The sequence below is a fragment of the Somniosus microcephalus genome, chromosome 19 (assembly GCF_052327205.1).
Source record: "Somniosus microcephalus isolate GS21.2 chromosome 19, FLI_Smic_1.0, whole genome shotgun sequence".
Lineage (NCBI taxonomy): Eukaryota > Metazoa > Chordata > Chondrichthyes > Squaliformes > Somniosidae > Somniosus > Somniosus microcephalus.
Window position 1 is genome coordinate 19,547,421 of NC_141005.1, and position 18,950 is coordinate 19,566,370.

The following is an 18,950-nucleotide window of genomic DNA, read 5'->3' on the forward strand; positions in this document are numbered from 1 at the left end:
GATCCTCCCCCAAGTAACCTGCCAACACTCGTACAAAAGCAAAATACTGTGGATGCTGGAAATCTGAAATAAAAACAGAAAATGCTGGAAATACTCAGCAGGTCAGGCAGCATCTGTAGAGAGAGAAACAGAGTTAACGTTTCAGGTCGATGACCCTTCGTCAGAACTGGAAAAAGTTGGAGATGTAACAGGTTTTTAAGCAAGTGCAGGGGCAGGGTGAAGGGAGGAGGGGAGGAAAGAACAAAAGGGAAGGTCTGTGATAGGCTAGAAGGCAGGAGCGATTAAGAGACAAAAGGGATGATGGTGCGAGGCAAAAGGAGAAGGTAATGGGACAAGTTAAGAAACAAAAATGAGTCTAGATGAGGTGTAAATGGGAATGGCAGAATCATCAACAGCTGCCATGTGAAAAAATGGGGGCCGAGGTTATGATCTGAAATTGTTGAACTCGATGTTGAGTCCAGAAGGCTGTAAAGTGCCTAATCGAAAGATGAGGTGCTGTTCCTCGAGCTTACGTTGAGCTTCATTGGAACAGTGTAAGAGGCCGAGGACTGAGAGGTCAGAGTGGGAGTGGAGCGGAGAACTAAAGTGACAGGCGACCGGAAGCTCGGGGTCACCCTTATGGACTGGATGGAGGTGTTCCGCAAAGCGGTCACCCAATCTAATAATAATAATAATAATATAATAATAATAATTCAACTTTATTGTCATTGTACAATGCACAAGTACATGAACAACGAAATGTGATCTTGCAAGCTCCCATGAGTCCAGTACAAATAACATTAACATTAAACGTAAATAGCACCGTCCTGGGAGAAGCAAAGCCGCTGCGTCTGTGCGCACCGCCATTCCATTTCCACCATTCCTCCTGTCCGACAATCTTCAGCCCAACGCCCGGGCCTGCTCACCAACTGCCCCTCCCGGGGCTCCTTCCGTGACCTTCTCACCAACCGCCCCTCCTCAGGGCTCCTTCCGTGACCTTCTGCACCTGGTCTGTTTCACCTGTAAGGGCGAGAGAGTCGCATGCAGAAGCCCGCCAACACTCGCTAGCTAGACTTGCAGACAGAGAGTAGCCTCTTGAACATCTAACGTGTGGGGTGGTGGCACCTGCAGAATGGCAAGAATCTTCGGGAGGGCAGCCAATGGGAGGTGAGGCGGAGCTCTTTTGATTCTCCACGGTTGCAAGTGTGGTTCAATGTCATTTCTGTTCTCAGGTCGACGATCAGATCCGAACCTGCTACGAGCAGACCATGGGCGAGTGGATGGCCTGTGAAGCCATCGTCCGTCAGCGGGAGAGAGAATCGCACGCAGCAGCGTTGGCTAAGTGCTCGTCTGCAGTCAGTCTGGACGCGCAGTTCCAACGGATGATGGACAGAGATTCAACCGTTAGCAATGAGGTGAGGGCCAGGGCGAGACGTCCAGGTAGATTGAGTGAAGGAGCAAAGCCACTAGATGTCACAACAACAACAACAACTTGCATTTATACATCGCCTTTAATAGTAAAACATCCCAAGGCGCTTCACAGGAGCGTGATCAAACAAAAAATTTGACACCGAACCGCAACGGAAGATATTAGGACAAGTGAGGTAGGTTTTAAGGAGCATCTTAAAGGAGGAGAGAGAGTTGGAGAGGTTTAGGGAGGGAATTAACGAGCTTCAGGTCTAGGCAGCTGAAGAAACGGCCGCCAATGGTGGAGCGATGAAAATCAGAGATGCGCAAGAGGCCAGAATTGGAGGAGCGCAGAGATCTCAGAGGGTTTTAGGGCTGGTGGTGGTTACAGGGATAGGGTGGGGGCGAGGCCATGGAGGGATTTGAAAACCAGGTTGAGAATTATAAAATTTTCAAAACGCAAGGGTTCTGCTGAAGTCCTGGTAAACGGCCACTTGGATACCACAGGGCTGCTGGTCTCCTAAACCCCTGTCGTCTTCCACCTCATGCGTCACTCTCCACCTGATGTTGCCTCCGTCATTCCCATTACCAAAGCTTTTTGGAGCAGTAACCCCATCCCCCTCCTCCCCAGCAACCAGCGAGCGACCAACTCCTTCCCTCACAGCAAATACATTCTAAGCACGTGGACTGTTCTGAAAAGTGTCTGTTTCCCAGCTTCGTGCTGTCTGGTATGAAGAATTAATAATCCGAAGGAAGACTTTTTTCATTAGAATAGAGGAGATTAAAGTGATTTGATGGAGATGTTTAAATTATGAAGGGATGGAACAGAGTGGAATGAAACAGACTGTTCCCCGTGACTGATGGGTCTATAACAAGGAGCCATGGATGTAAGATTAAATGTACGAGCTTTAGGACAGGGAGCAGGACACGGAAGGTTGCGAGGCTGTGGAATGTGCTACCCGAGATAGTGACTGAAGCAGAGACCATGTCCATATTTAAGACTAGGTTAGGTAGGTGGTTGAAGGAAAAGGGAATAAAAGGATATGGAAAAAGAAGTGGCACCTGAGATTAGGACTACTGCCCCTGTGGAAAGTAAACACCAACATGGACTGGTTGGGCCGAACAGCTAGTTTTCGTATTGTAATTTCTGTGTCGTACAGCTTTGACACTTTGCCTTGCCCTTGTCCTCTCCTCTGTTTGCCCGTGCATCCCTCTTTCTCCCTTCTCCCTTTTGCCCCTGAAACTCATGTGCCCCCTGTTATGTTCATTAATAACTAGACATTCTTATTATGAACACAGCTAGCTTCTAGCTAGTTATTTATTCAGTACACGTTCTCTAGGTACAGTATCTGTAGAGGCTTCCATGTGTGCTCCTGTGTGCAGGCTGCCATCTTGACTGTTGCCTTCTGGGTAGCCTAGTGCCTCATGGGTAATGTAGTCTTAAACATACAGCTCTACACAGCTCCACCTAGTGTCCACTATAGAATGACATGCTATTGATCACTACATCCCCCTTTCTTTGAGGTTTAACAAAATCAATATCAATCAACTTTCAAGAAAACAATAAAGATAATATCAGTAACACTTTTGTTAGTGCTCTATAAACATAAACATTTTCAAAACAGTCAACACATTTTCAAAGCTTTACATTGTACTCAAAGATTAAGTCTATCAGGCTCTTTTACTTCACGTGTGGATCTTCTCAACACGGGTAAGTCTGATGTGTCTTCATGAGATTGTTCGGGCGGTGAATGACAAGATGCAGTTGCGGCATTGTCATCAATCTGGTCTTGAATAGTCCCTTGTGTTTTTAGGAGGGAACGGCGGTTCCTCCTGAGAATCTGTCCTTCCTCAGTTCTAACAGTGTATGACCTTGGTCCTACTTCCTCAAGAACTGTAGCTTTCTTGTTCCATGCATCTGGATCCTCAATCCTGACAACATCATCCTTTGTCAATGGTTTTAGAGTTTTGGATGACTTGTCATAGTATGATTTCTGTTTCAGCTTTAACAGTTGAAGTCTCTGTCTCAGTTCCTCACTTTGCTGTTCTTTTGCACAGCAGGGTAGCGTGGTGCGCAACTTGCGACCCATTAGTAGTTCAGCAGGTGAAGAACCACAGTCTAAAGGTGAGGCTCGGTAGCTCAGCAGGGCGAGATAAGGATCAGACTTGCTTTCTGTCGCTTTCTTCAGTAGCTGCTTGAGAACTTGAACACCTTTCTCTGCCTTACCATTTGACTGAGCATACAAAGGACTGGATGTGATGTACTGAAAGTCATAATGTGCTGCAAACTGTTGCCACTCCTTACAGTTGAAGCACGGACCATTGTCGCTAACGGCAATCCTGGGAATTTCATGTCTGGCGAAGATGGATTTCACATGCATTATGACACTGCTTGCTGTGGTGCTTGAGAGCAGCGCCATCTCAGGATAGTTAGAATAGTAGTCAATCACTATTAGATAGTCTTTACCATTTAAATGAAAAAGGTCCATACCAACCTTTTGCCATGCTGCTGTTGGTATGTCAGCTACTATCATTGGTTCCTTTGCTTGTTTGCTTTGGTGTTTCTGACATGTCTCACATTTGCCTATCATGTTCTCAATGTCCTTATTTATGCCAGGCCAATAAACAGTGTCTCTTGCTCTCCTTTTGCATTTTTCAATTCCGAGGTGTCCCTCATGAATCCTTTTGAGCATGTCTTGACGTAGAGCCTGTGGAATGACTATTCTGTTCTGTTTTAGTAATAGTCCACTTGCGACACTCAATTCTGACCTTATGTGAAAATATTTTGGACAGGAACCTTTTGGCCAACCATGATGAATGTTCTCTATTACTGTTTGTAATACTGTATCTTTTACTGTTTCTTCTGCTATTTGCTTTGATTTTGTGTCTGACACGGGCAGCGCAGCAGTGACCATACTCACATGAACATCCACGTCTTCTTCAGTAGAGCTCACATGACTCATTGTGGGTGCTCGGGATAGTGCATCTGCAAACACTATGTATTTGCCTGGTGTGTAGATCAGTTCAAAGTCATATCTTTGCAGCTTCATCATGAGTCGTTGAATCCTTGGCGACATCTCATTCAGGTTTTTTTTTATGATGGCAACCAGAGGGCTGTGGTCTGTCTCAACTGTGAAGGTGGGAAGTCCATATATGTAGCCATGAAACTTTTCTAGTCCAACTACCAAGCCTAGACATTCCTTTTCAATCTGGGCGTATCGACACTCAGTATCAGTCATAGACCTGGAGGCATAGGCAACAGGCTTCCAATCTTCACCATCTGCTTGTAGCAAGACCGCACCTAGGCCATCTTTTGATGCATCCGTTGACACTTTGATTCTTTTGGTTGGGTCAAAGAAGGTGAGTACAGGTGTGGTTGTCAGCACTGTTTTGAGGTTTATCCACTCTTGTTCATGTCTTTCTGTCCATGCGAACTCATTTGTTTTATGTAGCAGGTCTCGCAGACAGGCTGTCTTGGCTGACAAGTTAGGAATGAACTTTCCAATGAAGTTTATCATCCCCATGATGCGTAGCACTCCTTTTTTGTCAGTGGGTCGGGGCATTTTGAGTATGGCGTTTACTTTTTCCATATCTGGCTCTATTCCTTTACCAGATAGATTATCTCCTAGGAAAGTGACTTCCTGGACGCCAAACTGACACTTGGCTTTGTTGAGCTTCAGTCCATTCCGGCGTATGCTCTGTAGCACTTTAGTCAGTCTCTCATTGTGTTCTTTCAGTGTGGAGCCCCAGATGATGATGTCATCAACATAGACCCGAACTCCTTCCAGACCTTCAATTATGTGTTCCATCGCTCTATGAAAGATTTCAGATGCAGATATTATCCCGAAAGGCATTCTGAGGAAACAATACCTGCCAAATGGTATGTTGAAGGTACAGTATTTGGTGCTCTCTTCATCCAGTTTTAGTTGCCAAAATCCTTGTGAGGCATCGAGCTTTGTAAAGTATCTGGCACCTGACATTTCACTGGTGATTTCTTCTCGCTTGGGAATCTGGTAGTGTTCATGTTTTATGTTTGCATTTAAGTCCTTTGGATCCATGCATATTCTTAGATCATTGTTCTTTTTCTTTACACATACCATGGAGTTAACCCAGTCTGTTGGCTCTTCGACTTTCCTGATGACTCCTAGTGTGGTCATTCTGTCCAGTTCTTTCTTGAGCCGGTCACGCAGGGGTGCTGGAACTCTTCGTGGAGCATGTACCACTGGCTGAGCATCCTGCTTTAGCTGGATCTTGTAAGTGAATGGTAGAACTCCAAATCCTTTGAACACATCCTGGAAATTATTCACTACAGAATCCACCGAGTCATCTGGTCTGCTTATGGCACAGTTTATACGGTAGACTCTTTTGACCAGTTCTAAGTCCTCACAAGCTTTGTCACCCAGTAGTGAATCAAGCCTTTCAGCCACAACAGAAAACATGAGATGATGCACTTTGTCTTTGACTGTCACTTTAAGTCTGCATACACCTAAGCTATCTATTTTCTGTCCATTATAGTCCTTCAGTAGTACTGACTTTTTCTGTATTTTGGGCTTTTCTTTCATATTGTTAATGTCACTCATACTGATTAAGTTTGCTTTTGCCCCAGTGTCCAGTTTCAATGTAACTAATGCTCCATTTATCTGCAGTGGGATCATCCATTTGTCCTCTTTTACTGCATTAACTTTATGTTCAGCATTGTCTATTTCTGAGGGCTGCACATTTTCTGTATCTTTTTTGATATCGTCACATGACACCATTCCTACAAAAAATGTCTCACTTACATCAGTGTCCTCAATCACATTAACTCGTTGCCCTTTCGTCGTTTTTACTTTTGAAAAGCATTGTTTGGCAAAGTGATTCTTTCCATTACACTTTGTGCACATTTTTCCAAACGCTGGGCATTGTCTTAACTGGTGTTTGTAACCACAGCGTTTACAATTAAAAATTTCATCCTCCGATTGCTTTTCATTTCTGTTCTGCCCACGTTTCTTCCCCTTGTAGGACACAGCACCGACAGCAGCATTATCATTCATTACATTTGCATCATTATTGATTTCACTGAAAGTCTTTGCATGATCTCGAGCTAGCTCGCTGGCTTTGTATATTTTCACTGCATTTTCCAAATTTAGTTTGGTTTCTCTCAACAGACGTTCCCTGACTTTTTTATCATGATTACCAAACACAATCTGGTCACGAATCATGGATTCTTTGAGCTCAGAGAAATTACATGTCTGTGCTTTCAGTTTCAAATCAGTTATAAAGCTAACAAAAGTCTCATTTTGTTGCTGTGTCCGAGAACGGAAGATGTATCTTTCATACGTCTCATTCTTTTTGGGAGAGCAATGTGCATCAAATTTTTTTAGCACATCTTCTAATTATTCTCTGTTCTCCGCTGGATTAAATACAAATGTATTAAATACCTCTATCGCCTGTGGGCCTGTAACCGTAAGCAGCAACGCTATCTTCCTTGCGTCTGGCTTCGTACCGAATCCGATGGCTGCAATGTAGAGTTCGAATTGTTGTTTAAAAATCCGCCAATTGTAGTCGACATTTCCCTCGAGATTCAAACCTCCTGGTGGCTTCAAATTCTCCATGTCGCTTTTCACAATTTTCAGCAGATCTTCACCACCCTGGTACCATGTTATGTTCATTAATAACTAGACATTCTTATTATGAACACAGCTAGCTTCTAGCTAGTTATTTATTCAGTACACGTTCTCTAGGTACAGTATCTGTAGAGGCTTCCATGTGTGCTCCTGTGTGCAGGCTGCCATCTTGACTGTTGCCTTCTGGGTAGCCTAGTGCCTCATGGGTAATGTAGTCTTAAACATACAGCTATATACAGCTCTACACGGCTCCACCTAGTGTCCACTATAGAATGACATGCTATTGATCACTACACCCCCCAATTGGCCTCACCTTCCCCTAAATCCCAAACCCATCTCCCTCACTGCTCCCCATCCCCACCACCATCAACAGAACAATCTTTCCGGGGACAACACTTACTGCCTCCGCACGCACTGCCTAATCATTGTGGCTTTCCCAGCACTGAGCGGAGAAACCAGCCTTTCAGAGTGCTTTGACTGTATTTACTGACTTGCAGTCGCATATAAAGAGGCTCTTGCAGTTTGTAGATTTAATTCGTAAATTTGAAGTTTATGAAATAACCATACAGTGAAAATGTAATGTTGATGTAATTTTTGTTTTAACTTTTCTCCTTCAATTTTCTCTCCTCTCCTGAAGGCATTGATTCCCTCACTGGGATACAATGGGCAGTGGTCTCCATCCAGCATCTTATCCAAGTGCCCATTATTCTAGTGTGAGTCTTGGCGGTGAGGGCAGGCCGGATATCTGTGCACAACGTGGGCCCACTTGACATCTGCATGCTGGCACTTCCAGTCGCCGTTACTATGTAGCACGCGGGAGTGGCCATCCCAGCTCCTGGGCTGAGGAGAGGGTTGTCCTATGAGGAGAGATTGAGTAGATTGGGAGTTTAGAAGAACGAGAGGTGATCTCATTGAAACGTATATGGTGCTGGGGGGGATTGACAGGGTAGATGCTGAGAGGTTGTTTCCCCTGGCTGGTGAGACGGGGCAGAACGTTTCCTCCCAAAGGATTATAGAGTTGTGGAGTGTGTTACCAGGGTCGGCCATCTAAGCAGACAGTATAAATGGGTTCAACAGGAAATAACTCGGAACGAAGGGATTTGGGCTACTGGGGAGAAGGCAGGTGGATGGGGTTGAGATCCATCAAAAATGGACTGAGCTTGTTGGGCTAAATGATCCTTTCCTGTTCCTGATAGATCTTGTGTAAGTTAGGTGCTCAGAGGTTGTTTCCGCTGGCTGGAGTGTCTAGAACTAGGGATAAGGAGCCGGCCATTTAAGACTGAGATGAGGAGGAATTTCTTCACTCAGAGGGTTGTGAAACTTTGGAATTCTCCACCCCAAAGGACTGTGGATGCTGAATCGTTGAGTATATTCGAGGCTGAGATAGATAGATTTTTGGACTCTAGGGGAATCAAGGGATATGAAGATCGGGGCAGAAAAGTGGAGTTGAGGTTGAAAATCAGTCATGATCTTATTGGCTGGCGGAGCAGGCTCGAAGGGCCGTATGACCGACTCCTGCTCCTAATTCTTGTGTTCTTATGATGCTCCCAAAACCAGGAGCTCTGTGGCTGACTGTAGCCCACCTGCTGCAGCCCAGGCTGAGAGCAGCTAACTCGGATCACGATCGAACGTGGGACCTTCCTGGTCTGTAGGTCCCTTCGCGTCCGAGTGGCCTGGACGGTTAAACTGGCCACTTAATGTCTGGCCTCTGGCTGCTTGCCAGCTTCTAAGAGAAAGTGACTTCACACTTCACAACTGGCAAAATGAAGCCAATGAACGATGTAACATTTAACCGTGTACGCACAAGATTTCTCCATTTGGGTTTCAATGGAATGGAAATGGCGAGAAAAAGAAATCGAGTTGGCACAGCGGGTTGGCGCACCGTCCTTCCATCTCGGAGAGCTGGCTTTCAATTCGGAGCAGCCCGATGGAATGAAAGTCCACCCGCTCTGCCGTCTAGGTGGAATGACCCTGGATGCTCTTCCCTACGGCCCAGTTCCATCCCCTAAGATACCTCCAGTCGGCGGTTTCACTGTGTGGCGAGAAGTTGAAATGCCACATCGGTACAGTAGGGGGTGCTATTCAGTAGGGGTATTGTTGGCGCTGTTAGTTGGATGACGAGCTGAAACAGTGTAAAGGAGCAGATGTTGTTAAATGTCATTTAATTTGTCTTTTTTTCCTCCACCCACCCTCTTCCAAAAACCACCCCCCCCACCCCCCCACGCACCCAGGCATTCATGCCTTGCTTCGGACGAAGGCTGCTGGAACCAATTTGAGATAACTCACCCAAAACCGCACCCCCCCCCACAACCAAAGTTGCTCAATGTTATTTCAGTGGAAAAGAAATCTGCAAAAAACTGAAGTTTTAATGTTTAATTGCTCAATTTCTCTTCCCTTCACCTCTCTAAGTGACTCTACTCTCGTGTTCCAGTCTTCCCAGAGTTGCGGCTCAGACAGACAGAACCACGTGCGTCTGCAGAGTGACTCCAGCACAAGTACGCAGGTAAATGCTACCGTTTCCCCCAGACTCCTGTTTCTGTTTCCCGGCCAGTCCCACCCCTGAAGCCTGTGGTCTCTGCTTCCCGTTGTCATTTTGTCTTTGTGGCTGAGCTGATGTGAAAGCTGGAGGAACAGATACGTTAGCAATCTCGATGTGGATTAAATCGTGTCCCTTCTAGTTTTCAGAGATGAGTTAATCAATCATTTATTTTGACAGCTACAAAAAATCCCGCTGGGCCGTGTGAGGGTTTGGCTGGTGCAGCCCCGCCCGCTGTTTCAACAATAAAGACGACTCATCTTTAACATAGAAAATGTCCCAGGGCATTTTGCGCAGGTGGAGAGAGATTTAAAAAATGTTTTTTAAATAGATAAAAGGACTAAAGGGAATAAATACGGAGCCATGATAGAATCATAGAATAGTACAGCACAGAAGGAGGCCATTCGGCCCATCGAATCTGCGCCAGCTCTTTCGAAGAGCAATCCTGTCTGTCCCACTCCCCCGCTCTTTCCCTGTATCCCTGCAACTTTTTCTCCTTCAAGTATTTGTCCCATTCCCTTTTGAAGGCTACTATTGAATCTGTACCCACCACCCTATCAGGCTGTGCATTCCAAACCCTAACCACTCGTTGAGTAGAAAAGTTTTTCCTCATGTCGCCTCTGGTTCTTTTGCCAATCGCCTTAAATCTGTGCCCTCTGGTTACCGACCCTTCAGCCATTGGAAACAGTTTCTCTTTATTTACTCTTATCTCAACCCTTTGTGATTTTAAACACCTCGATCAAATCTCCTCTTAACCTTCTCTGCTCCAAGGAGAACAACCCCAGCTTCTCCAGTCTATTCCTGTAACTGTAGTTCCTCATCCCTGGAACCATTCTAGTAAATTTCCTCTGCATCCTCTCTAAGGCCTTCACATCCTTCCTAAAGTGTGGTGCTCAGAATTGGACACAATACTCCAGCTGGGGCCGATCTAGTGTTTTATAAAGGGTTAGCGTAACTTCCCGGCTTTTGTACTCCATGCCTCTATTTATAAAGCCCAGGATCTCTTTATAAACTGCTTTGTTAATCGGCCCTGCCACCTTCAAAGATTTGTACAGAAACACCCCCAGGTCTCTCTGTTCTTGCACCCCCTTTACAATTGCACCAATGATGGGAGAGTTAGGAAAGGGAGAAAGAAAGACTGACTTGCATTTAAAGAGCGCTTTTAACAACCTCCGGCTACCAAAACTTGGTTGGCAAATGGGTTTAAAGAAGGTCTTTAAAGGTGGAGAGGGAAGTGCCGAGGCAGATGTGTTTAGGCAGGGAATTTCAAGGTGTCTGAGATATGCACAAAAGGGTTAGAGTCAGGATATCGAAGGGTGTGGCAGGTTATGGAAGAGGGATGTTGCAGTGAGAGAGTGGGGAGAGGCCGTGGAGGGATAGGAAACTCTCTTTTAACCGGCACCTAAATATCCGGAAATCTCTCTTAACCGGCAAAGTTCAGGAGTAGGTTCAGGTAAGTTTTACTATATATTAGTGGCCGTGTAACCGGGGTTCCTGCACCTGTGGCCATGCAACAGGGACTCCTGGATCTGTGGCCATGCAACAGGGACTCCTGGATCTGTGGCCGTGTAACCGGGGTTCCTGCATCTGTGGCCGTGTAACCAGGGTTCCTGGATCTGTGGCCGTGTAACCGGGGTTCCTGGATCTGTGGCCGTGTAACCGGGGTTCCTGCACCTGTGGCCATGCAACAGGGACTCCTGGATCTGTGGCCGTGTAACTGGGGTTCCTGCATCTGTGGCCGTGTAACCGGGGTTCCTGGATCTGTGGCCGTGTAACCGGGGTTCCTGGATCTGTGGCCGTGTAACCGGGGTTCCTGGATCTGTGGCCGTGTAACTGGGGCTCCTGGATCTGTGGCCATGTAACTGGGGTTCCTGGATCTGTAGCTGTGTAACCGGGGTTCCTGGATCTGTGGCCGTGTAACCGGGGTTCCTGCACAAGTGCCGTGTAACCGGGGTTCCTGCACAAGTGCCGTGTAACCGGAGCTCCTGCACCTGTGGCCGTGTACGGGGCTCTCGTACCTTGGTAAGTATACCTCTCTGTAAGCCAGACTTTTTGATCAACCGGCACCACGCCGGTCCCGTCGGTGCCGGATAAAAAAGAGTTTCCTATACTTTGGGAGACGAGACCAGAGTAGGTCAGTAAGGACAGCGGTGATGGGCGAGCAGGACTTGATGTAGGTCAGGGTGCGGGTAACTGAGGATTGAATAAGTTGGAATTTATGGAAGCTGGAAGTTGGGAAACCGGCGAGAGGGACATTGGAGGAATTGAGTCTGTAGGTGACAAAAGTGTAGATAAGGGTTTCGGTGATAGTGGGAGGTGAAATTTAAAGCAGGTTCCTCTGAAAATTTGTCCTAGAAATCAGAAGAACGCCACAGCGTGGTGCGATGCAGGATAGATTCCTCCAGTCTTGAGTTAGGCTTATGTTTTCAGTATAAGCCATGCTGTTGTGTGGAAAGTCCTCTCCTGAAAGAGGGAGGGGAAGAATTGGCCATGGAGTTTGTAACACACCGCTGCTGTTGGTCTACCCTTAGGAGGACAAGGGCAAGGCTGGAGGTTGCAGACAAGTGTCAGGTTCAGGAGATGCGTGGACTGCCAGGGTCCACCAGTAAGAGGAGAAAACTGGGAGCCAGGAGAGAAGCAAAAAATGATAGGGGAGTTGGGAGGAATGAGTGTAATACAACCTCAAAATAAATTCTGACCGTCACCACACATCATATGGTGGTCCTCTGCTCGCTCATGAAAAGAACGTTAACTGGCGTTCACTTGTGGAGCCCGTGAGCTGTTTCTCTCACTAGTGAAGGATCCTCCATCATGTACGATCTATCTGTTCGCTGACGAACTGAGCTCATTCTGTTTCTTGTCACCTCAGCAGAGATGGTGTATTTGGTGATGTATCTATAAAGTCACACGCCACAAGAGCTGCAACTGCCTGATGCGGAGAGATTTTCCACGCTTCATTTTTTTTTTTGCAATGTTGTCGGTTACTCGGGACTCACGAGGTGAGGGGGAGGGGGAAGAACGTGCCACAGTACTCTTGGCGATGGGCAAACCGCCCGACGGTTCTCGATGCTCCAGCGCAGTCACCTATTGTCCCGACGCTTCCTTGCGTTTGAAACCCTATCCGAAGCGGGCGAGTTTCCACCAAGCTACTCATGGATTTTAGGGGCGGCAGAACAAAACTACACAAAAAAAAGGCTGTAATTTAAACCATACTGTGGTCCCACCTATGTGGACGACTGTTAAAGGCAGAGAAAGACGATAAAAGTGAACGATAAATATGTGGTTTAAAAAGCTGGAAATTTAGCAAGAGGGCCTTCATGCAGTGGCTTATCTGCGAGTGTGACTTCTGTCTGTTGCTGGCTGTTGCGTTTGCTGTTGCCTTATTAATACTGTGGTGTTTGTAGTCACTGTAACCTGCTACGTACTTGCCAACTGGTCCGGTTCACGATAGATAGCAAGCCGTTCTCCCAGTCCAAACCCTTTCAGATTGCTTTTAAGTCATAACCCGAACTGTCACTGTTGACGGAAATGTTAGAGGAGTGAGATTTTTGATCAAAAGATTGATTCTGAAACCATCTAAATACATATTCGTACACATATTCAAACCGAAGTGAGCAGCTATCACTCCCAAGGAGTCTCGGAGCAGGCAGGACCAGAATACAGAGGCAAATCCAGTGCACTACTTTAAGGTGAACAGTGATAATCGAACAAGGGAGCATTCGTACAAACTGGTGTACGGCCAATTTATAACCGATGCTCCACACAGGGAAGATTAACTCATGGAATAGACTTCCAACAACAACGTTCATTTATATAGCGCTTTTAACATAGTAAAAGTTGACACTGAGCCGAAAGAATTGAGACAGGTGACCAAATGCTTGGTCAAAGAGGTAGGTTTTAAGCAGCGTCTCGAAGGAAGAGGGAGAAGTGGAGAGATTTGGGGAGGGAATTCCAAAGCTTTAGGGCCCAGGCGGCTGCAGGTAGGAGGCAAATACGCTGGGATCATTGGATACTGTGCTGAGGGTGGAGGTGTGGTGGTTGGGGTGGTGGGGGTGAGGGGGGAGGGTGGGGGTGAGGGGGGATGGTGGGGGTGGGAGGGGGGTAGGGGTGGGATGGGGGAGGGGTGGAGGGGGGTAGGGGTGAGGGGAGAGTGGGGGGTGGTGGGTGGGAAGGGGGGAGGATGTGGGTGAGGGGTGGGGTGAGGATGGAGGGGGGTTGGGATGGGGAGGGGTGGGATGGGGAGGGTGGGATGGGGGGAGGGGTGGAGGGGGGTAGGAGAGGGGGGTAGGGGTGAGGGGGGAGGTGGGTGGGATGGGGTGAGGGGGGAGGGGAGGGGGTGGAATGTGGGTGAGGGGGGAGGGTGAGGGGTGAGGGTGAGGGGAGGGGTGGGGGAGGGAGTAGGGTGAAGGGGGAGGAGGGGGGTGGGTGGGTGGAGGGGGATAAGGGTGGGTGGGAGGGGTGGAGGGGGAGGGGGGGTAGGGGTGGAGGGGGGAGTGGGGGGGAGGTGGGTGGGATGGGGGTGAGGGGGGAGGGGGTGGGATGAGGGGTGGGGTGAGGGTGAGGGGAGGGGGTGGGGGAGGGTGGAAGTGGGAGGGGGAGGGTGGGTGAGGGGAGGGGGTGGGTGGGTGGGGAAGAGGGGGGGTGGAGGGGGGTTAGGGTGGGTGAGGGGGGTGGGTTAGGAGGGGAGGGGGTAAGGTAGGGGTGGAGGGGGGTTAGGGTGGGTGAGGGGGGGTTAGGAGGGGGGAGGTGGGGTGGAGGGGGGTTAGGGTGAGTGAGGGGTTAGGAGGTGGGGTGGAGGGGGGTTAGGGTGGGTGAGGGGCGGGGGTTAGGAGGGGGGAGGGTGGGATGGGGAGGGTGGAGGGGGTAGGGGTGAAGGGGGAGGGTGGGTGGGGAAGGGGAGGGGGTAAGGAGGGGGAGAGGGGATGGAGGGGGGTTAGGGTGGGTGAGGGGGAAGGGGGTGGAGGGGGGTTAGGGTGGGTGAGGGGGGAGGGGCTAAGGTGGGGGGTGGAGGGGGGTTAGGGTGGGTGAGGGGGTAAGGTGGGGGGTGGAGGGGGGTGGAGAGGGGTTAGGGTGGGTGAGGGGGGTGGGTTAGGAGGGGGGTAAGGCGGAGGGGGAGGTGGGGGTGGAGGGGGGTTAGGAGGGGTGAGGTGCGGGGGTTAGGGTGGGTGAGGGGGTTGGGTTAGGAGGGGGGATGGTGGAGGGGGGGTTAGGGTGGGTGAGGGGGTTGGTTAGGAGGGGGGATGGTGGAGGGGGGGTTAGGGTGGGTGAGGGGGTTGGTTAGGAGGGGTGAGGGGGGTGGGTTAGGAGGGAGGAGGGTGGAGGGGGAGGTGGGGTGGAGGGGGGTTAGGGTGGGTGAGGGGGGTGGTTAGGAGGGGGGATGGTGGAGGGGGGGTTAGGGTGGGTGAGGGGGTTGGTTAGGAGGGGTGAGGGGGGTGGGTTAGGAGGGAGGAGGGTGGAGGGGGAGGTGGGGTGGAGGGGGGTTAGGGTGGGTGAGGGGGGTGGTTAGGAGGGGGGATGGTGGAGGGGGGTTAGGGTGGGTGAGGGGGTTGGTTAGGAGGGGTGAGGGGGGTGGGTTAGGAGGGAGGAGGGTGGAGGGGGAGGTGGGGTGGAGGGGGGTTAGGGTGGGTGAGGGGCGGGGGTTAGGAGGGGGGAGGGTGGAGGGGGTTTAGGGTAGGTGAGGGGGGGTTAGGAGGGGGGAGGTGGGGTGGAGGGGGGTTAGGGTGGGTGAGGGGGGAGGGAGTAAGGTGGGGGGTGGAGGGGGGTTAGGGTGGGTGAGGGGGGAGGGGGTAAGGTGGGGGGTGGAGGGGGGTTAGGGTGGGTGAGGGGGGAGGGGGGGTGGAGAGGGGTTAGGGTGGGTGAGGGGGGTGGGTTAGGAGGGGGGAGGGGGGTAAGGCGGAGAGGGAGGTGGGGGTGGAGGGGGGTTAGGAGGGGTGAGGGGCGGGGGTTAGGGTGGGTGAGGGGGGTTAGGGTGGGTGAGGGGGTGGTTAGGAGGGTGGGGGTGGAGGGGGGTTAGGGTGCGTGAGGGGTTGGTTAGGAGGGGTGAGGGGGGTGGGTTAGGAGGGGGGAGGGTGGAGGTGGGGGTGGGGGGGGTTAGGGTGGGTGAGGGGCGGGGGTTAGGAGGGGGGAGGGTGGAGGGGGGTTTGGGTAGGTGAGGGGGGTGGTTAGGAGGGGGGAGGTTTACTGTAGGATTTTCTAACTGGGTGAGCTGATTTGGGCCAAGAGGCCGTTATTCCTTCTCGGTGTGAGTGGGTTGATGAGTTGAACAATGCCAGCACCTCCTGACGGTGTTTAAAGGCCTTTTCGTGCTGAGGGGATTGAGATGGAAACTGTGCCCGACTTTCCAGAAAGTAGAAACTCCAGTTCCTACTGTATTGTGCTGTTCAGAATTCTCTGTAGAATCACCATGACACAGACCCGCATAGTTTAGGGGCAACATATTTTTATGGCTAGGTTTCGTTCAGTTGCAAGTCACCGTGTTAGACAACAGTAGACGAGGGCTTCTTAATGTGTCTCGGTGGATAAATGCACCACCCGGGTTATCCAGACCAGCTTCAATCCCAGGTCTGTGCTGGGGCAGCAGTCTGGATGCTACAATTGGCCTCAGCACCCATGAGTGGAAAAAGAGTGGGGGGGAGATGGATAGTCTTTGTGTGTGGACGACGGTCAAGGAAGAGGCTGGGCTTGGGTGTGATGCCTCCATGACTGGCCATCTGCGCTGGCCTGGAGCACCCACGGAAAATGGCCACTTGAGTGGAGGAGGTCACCATCGGGAGTGGAAGGCAGAATGGTGGACGAGCGAAAAGGCACAAGTTGCGGGGGGGGGGGATAGAGATTCTCCTAACTCTGTATGGTTGGCAAGTAAGGAGCAGCTTACTGCTTTGTGTTAGTACTGTCGTGCTGTGCTGTGTGACTCACAGGAAGCTTTCAAACCCACAGTCTGGTTTTGTTTCTGAATATACTGTTTTTTGGGTTTCAAGTATACATGAACTGTGTGAGCTCTGACTGTTTAAACTATCCTTTCATGTCTTAGATCCCAGCTTTCCTGCCACACTCGATTTTTCAGGTAAATACGTGGACACCTGTAAGGCTGCCGTCGTGAGGTCCATGTGTGTGTCGTAGTTAAGTGTGGGGCCACAAATAAAAGGAAGTTAAGCGTGCTTATTACTATATTTAACTAGCGATTGAATTTTTGGACCAAACTATTACAGCAGCTAGTAGTCAAATTACAATTATATTTTTTTTAAATTCCAGTCTTGTGGAGTCCAACCACAGGCTTTAGTGATACAGAAAACACCAAAGCAATAGGCTGGAGAATATACTTGTAGAATTGAAGAATGTGTGGCCTTCTCATTAAAGACCAATTTACTCTGTCACAAACAATGAGTTTCACCGCCTGGCAGAGAATGCCGGCTACATTTACTGAGCACACTCTGACTTCAAGGGTTAAGTTACAAGGCGAGATTACACAAACTAGGGTTGTATTCTCTAGAATACAGAAGGTTACGGGGTCATCTGATTGAAGTTTCCAAGATATTAAGGGGAACAGATAGGGTAGAGAGAGAGAAACTATTTCCGCTGGTTGGGGATTCTAGGACTAGGGGGCATAGTCTAAAAATTAGAGCCAGACCTTTCAGGAGTGAAATTGGGAAACACTTCTACACACAAAGGGTGGTAGAAGTTTGGAACTCTCTTCCGCAAACAGCAATTGATGCTGGATCAATTGTTAATTTTAAATCGGAGATTGATAGATTTTTGTGAACCAAAGGTATTAAGGGATACTCAGAGGCGGGTATATGGAGTGACATGGATCTTGTCATTCATGTGGAAATGACTTATGAAATAATACTGGGCGGCCTGCTGGTGGCGCTGTCCAGGGAGAGTATAAAAACTCAGGCATGGGCCCAGCTTGCTCAGGACATTCTTTAACAGGAACTAGTGAAGGACACAACTAGATCTCCATGTTGAAAAACAGTTGATTAAAGCTTTGTCTAATGCTTAGACCAAGTGCCTAGTAGTTTTCTTACGTCATGGAGTTAGGTCGCAGATCAGCCATGATCTCATTGAATGACGGAACAGGCTCGAGGGGCTGAATGGCCGACTCCTGTTCCTATGGATCTGGGTGTTGGGTCCAGAAAAGCTGTAAGTGATCGGATTTGAATTTGTTTTCCCCCCTCCGCTTGTTAATTATTTTCCTGCTCGGTTTTCATGGGAAGGAGGAGTGAGAGGAAAAAGTGGCCAGATCCCAAGGTGGGCGGGGGAAGCAATGGATCGATAACTTTCTGCAAGTGGCGCCTTTTGGTTGGCCCACCAAATGGCAAGGACATTCTCCATGGAAATCCCGCTCGACTTATCCCGTCCAACCAATTGATGTGACTTTGACTTGTTTTTCTTTTCCCGTGGATTAAATCACAGAGGACACAACTTCATGGAATCTATAAACAAAATTGCGTACCGATCGATTAGACTTTCTTCCAATTTCAGTGCAAAGAATTGTGAATTTGGAAATGTCTTGTTCCCCAGTGGTAATGTGAGTCCACCAGTGCGCACTCCAGGGGCAAAGACCCTTAACCGCATAGTTCGGACACACTTCAAGTGGCTGTGCCTGGGATTCACTGAAGTCATGAACAGTGTAGTGGTTGGGCTGTAAATAAGGTAACAAAGTATGGAACGCACAAGGGCTTAGAAATTGGACCATTTTTGGGCGTGCAGGGGGCGTCGTTCGTGCACCCCTCCCCCCCCCACCTCCCCCGCCACACGCCTGAATGGTGAGGCCCGAGGCTCTCCAGATATTTGACTTCTGGTCTCATTTTCATGTTGCTGGTGAAAGGTCAAGAATTTGCCAATCAAGAGGGCTCCAAGTTTGGGCCACTGCTCGTGTCACGGTGGCCCCCAGGTAAGTGTTGTCGGAGATTGGGGCCGGGGGTTCAGCATCGGAAGTCGGCAAAGGAGGCCAGTGGCCCAGAGGGGAGGCGGGGTCGGTAGAGGAGGCCCAGGGAGGGTGATCTGGGGTTGAAGGCAGCAGTGATCAGTGGCGGGGAGAGTGGGGGGAGCAGGCATGCTTACATTCAGGTAAGTTACTAACCACCTCTGTTGCAGGCGATCCCTAGGGCTGAGTGCGGCCTGCCATGGCGCTGGCTGCCTCAGGGCAAACCAGTCTTGGAAGCGGGGACCTCAAACAAACGGTAAGCCCCTTATTTATGTATGCAAGAGTCCCAACGCCTGGTTCAGGCGTGGCTAAAGGATGCCTCTTGTTTGGCCTAGCCCAATATGGTGGGTGGTGCATTTCCGGCACAGAAATGTGCACCTGCTCCCTGTCCATCTTTGGGGCTGCGTGACCGTGTTTCTAGGCCAAGAACTTCTAGCTAAAGGATTGTATTCGGCCAGGACATGTGCAGATGTTTGTTGATAAATCATGAAGATTT

At 49.4% G+C, this 18,950-nt stretch overlaps 1 protein-coding gene across 1 annotated transcript in view; it reads left to right on the forward strand.

Annotated features, from left to right (window-relative positions):
• LOC147103595 (small G protein signaling modulator 1-like) overlaps positions 1 to 18,950 on the forward strand; it is a 63,807-nt gene that overhangs the window by 25,146 nt on the left and 19,711 nt on the right. Inside the window, exons 9-10 of the mRNA XM_085962173.1 lie at positions 1,212 to 1,394; positions 9,424 to 9,495. Of these exons, the coding sequence (XP_085818299.1) occupies positions 1,212 to 1,394; positions 9,424 to 9,495 (255 nt within the window). The remainder of the gene's footprint in view (positions 1 to 1,211; positions 1,395 to 9,423; positions 9,496 to 18,950) is intronic.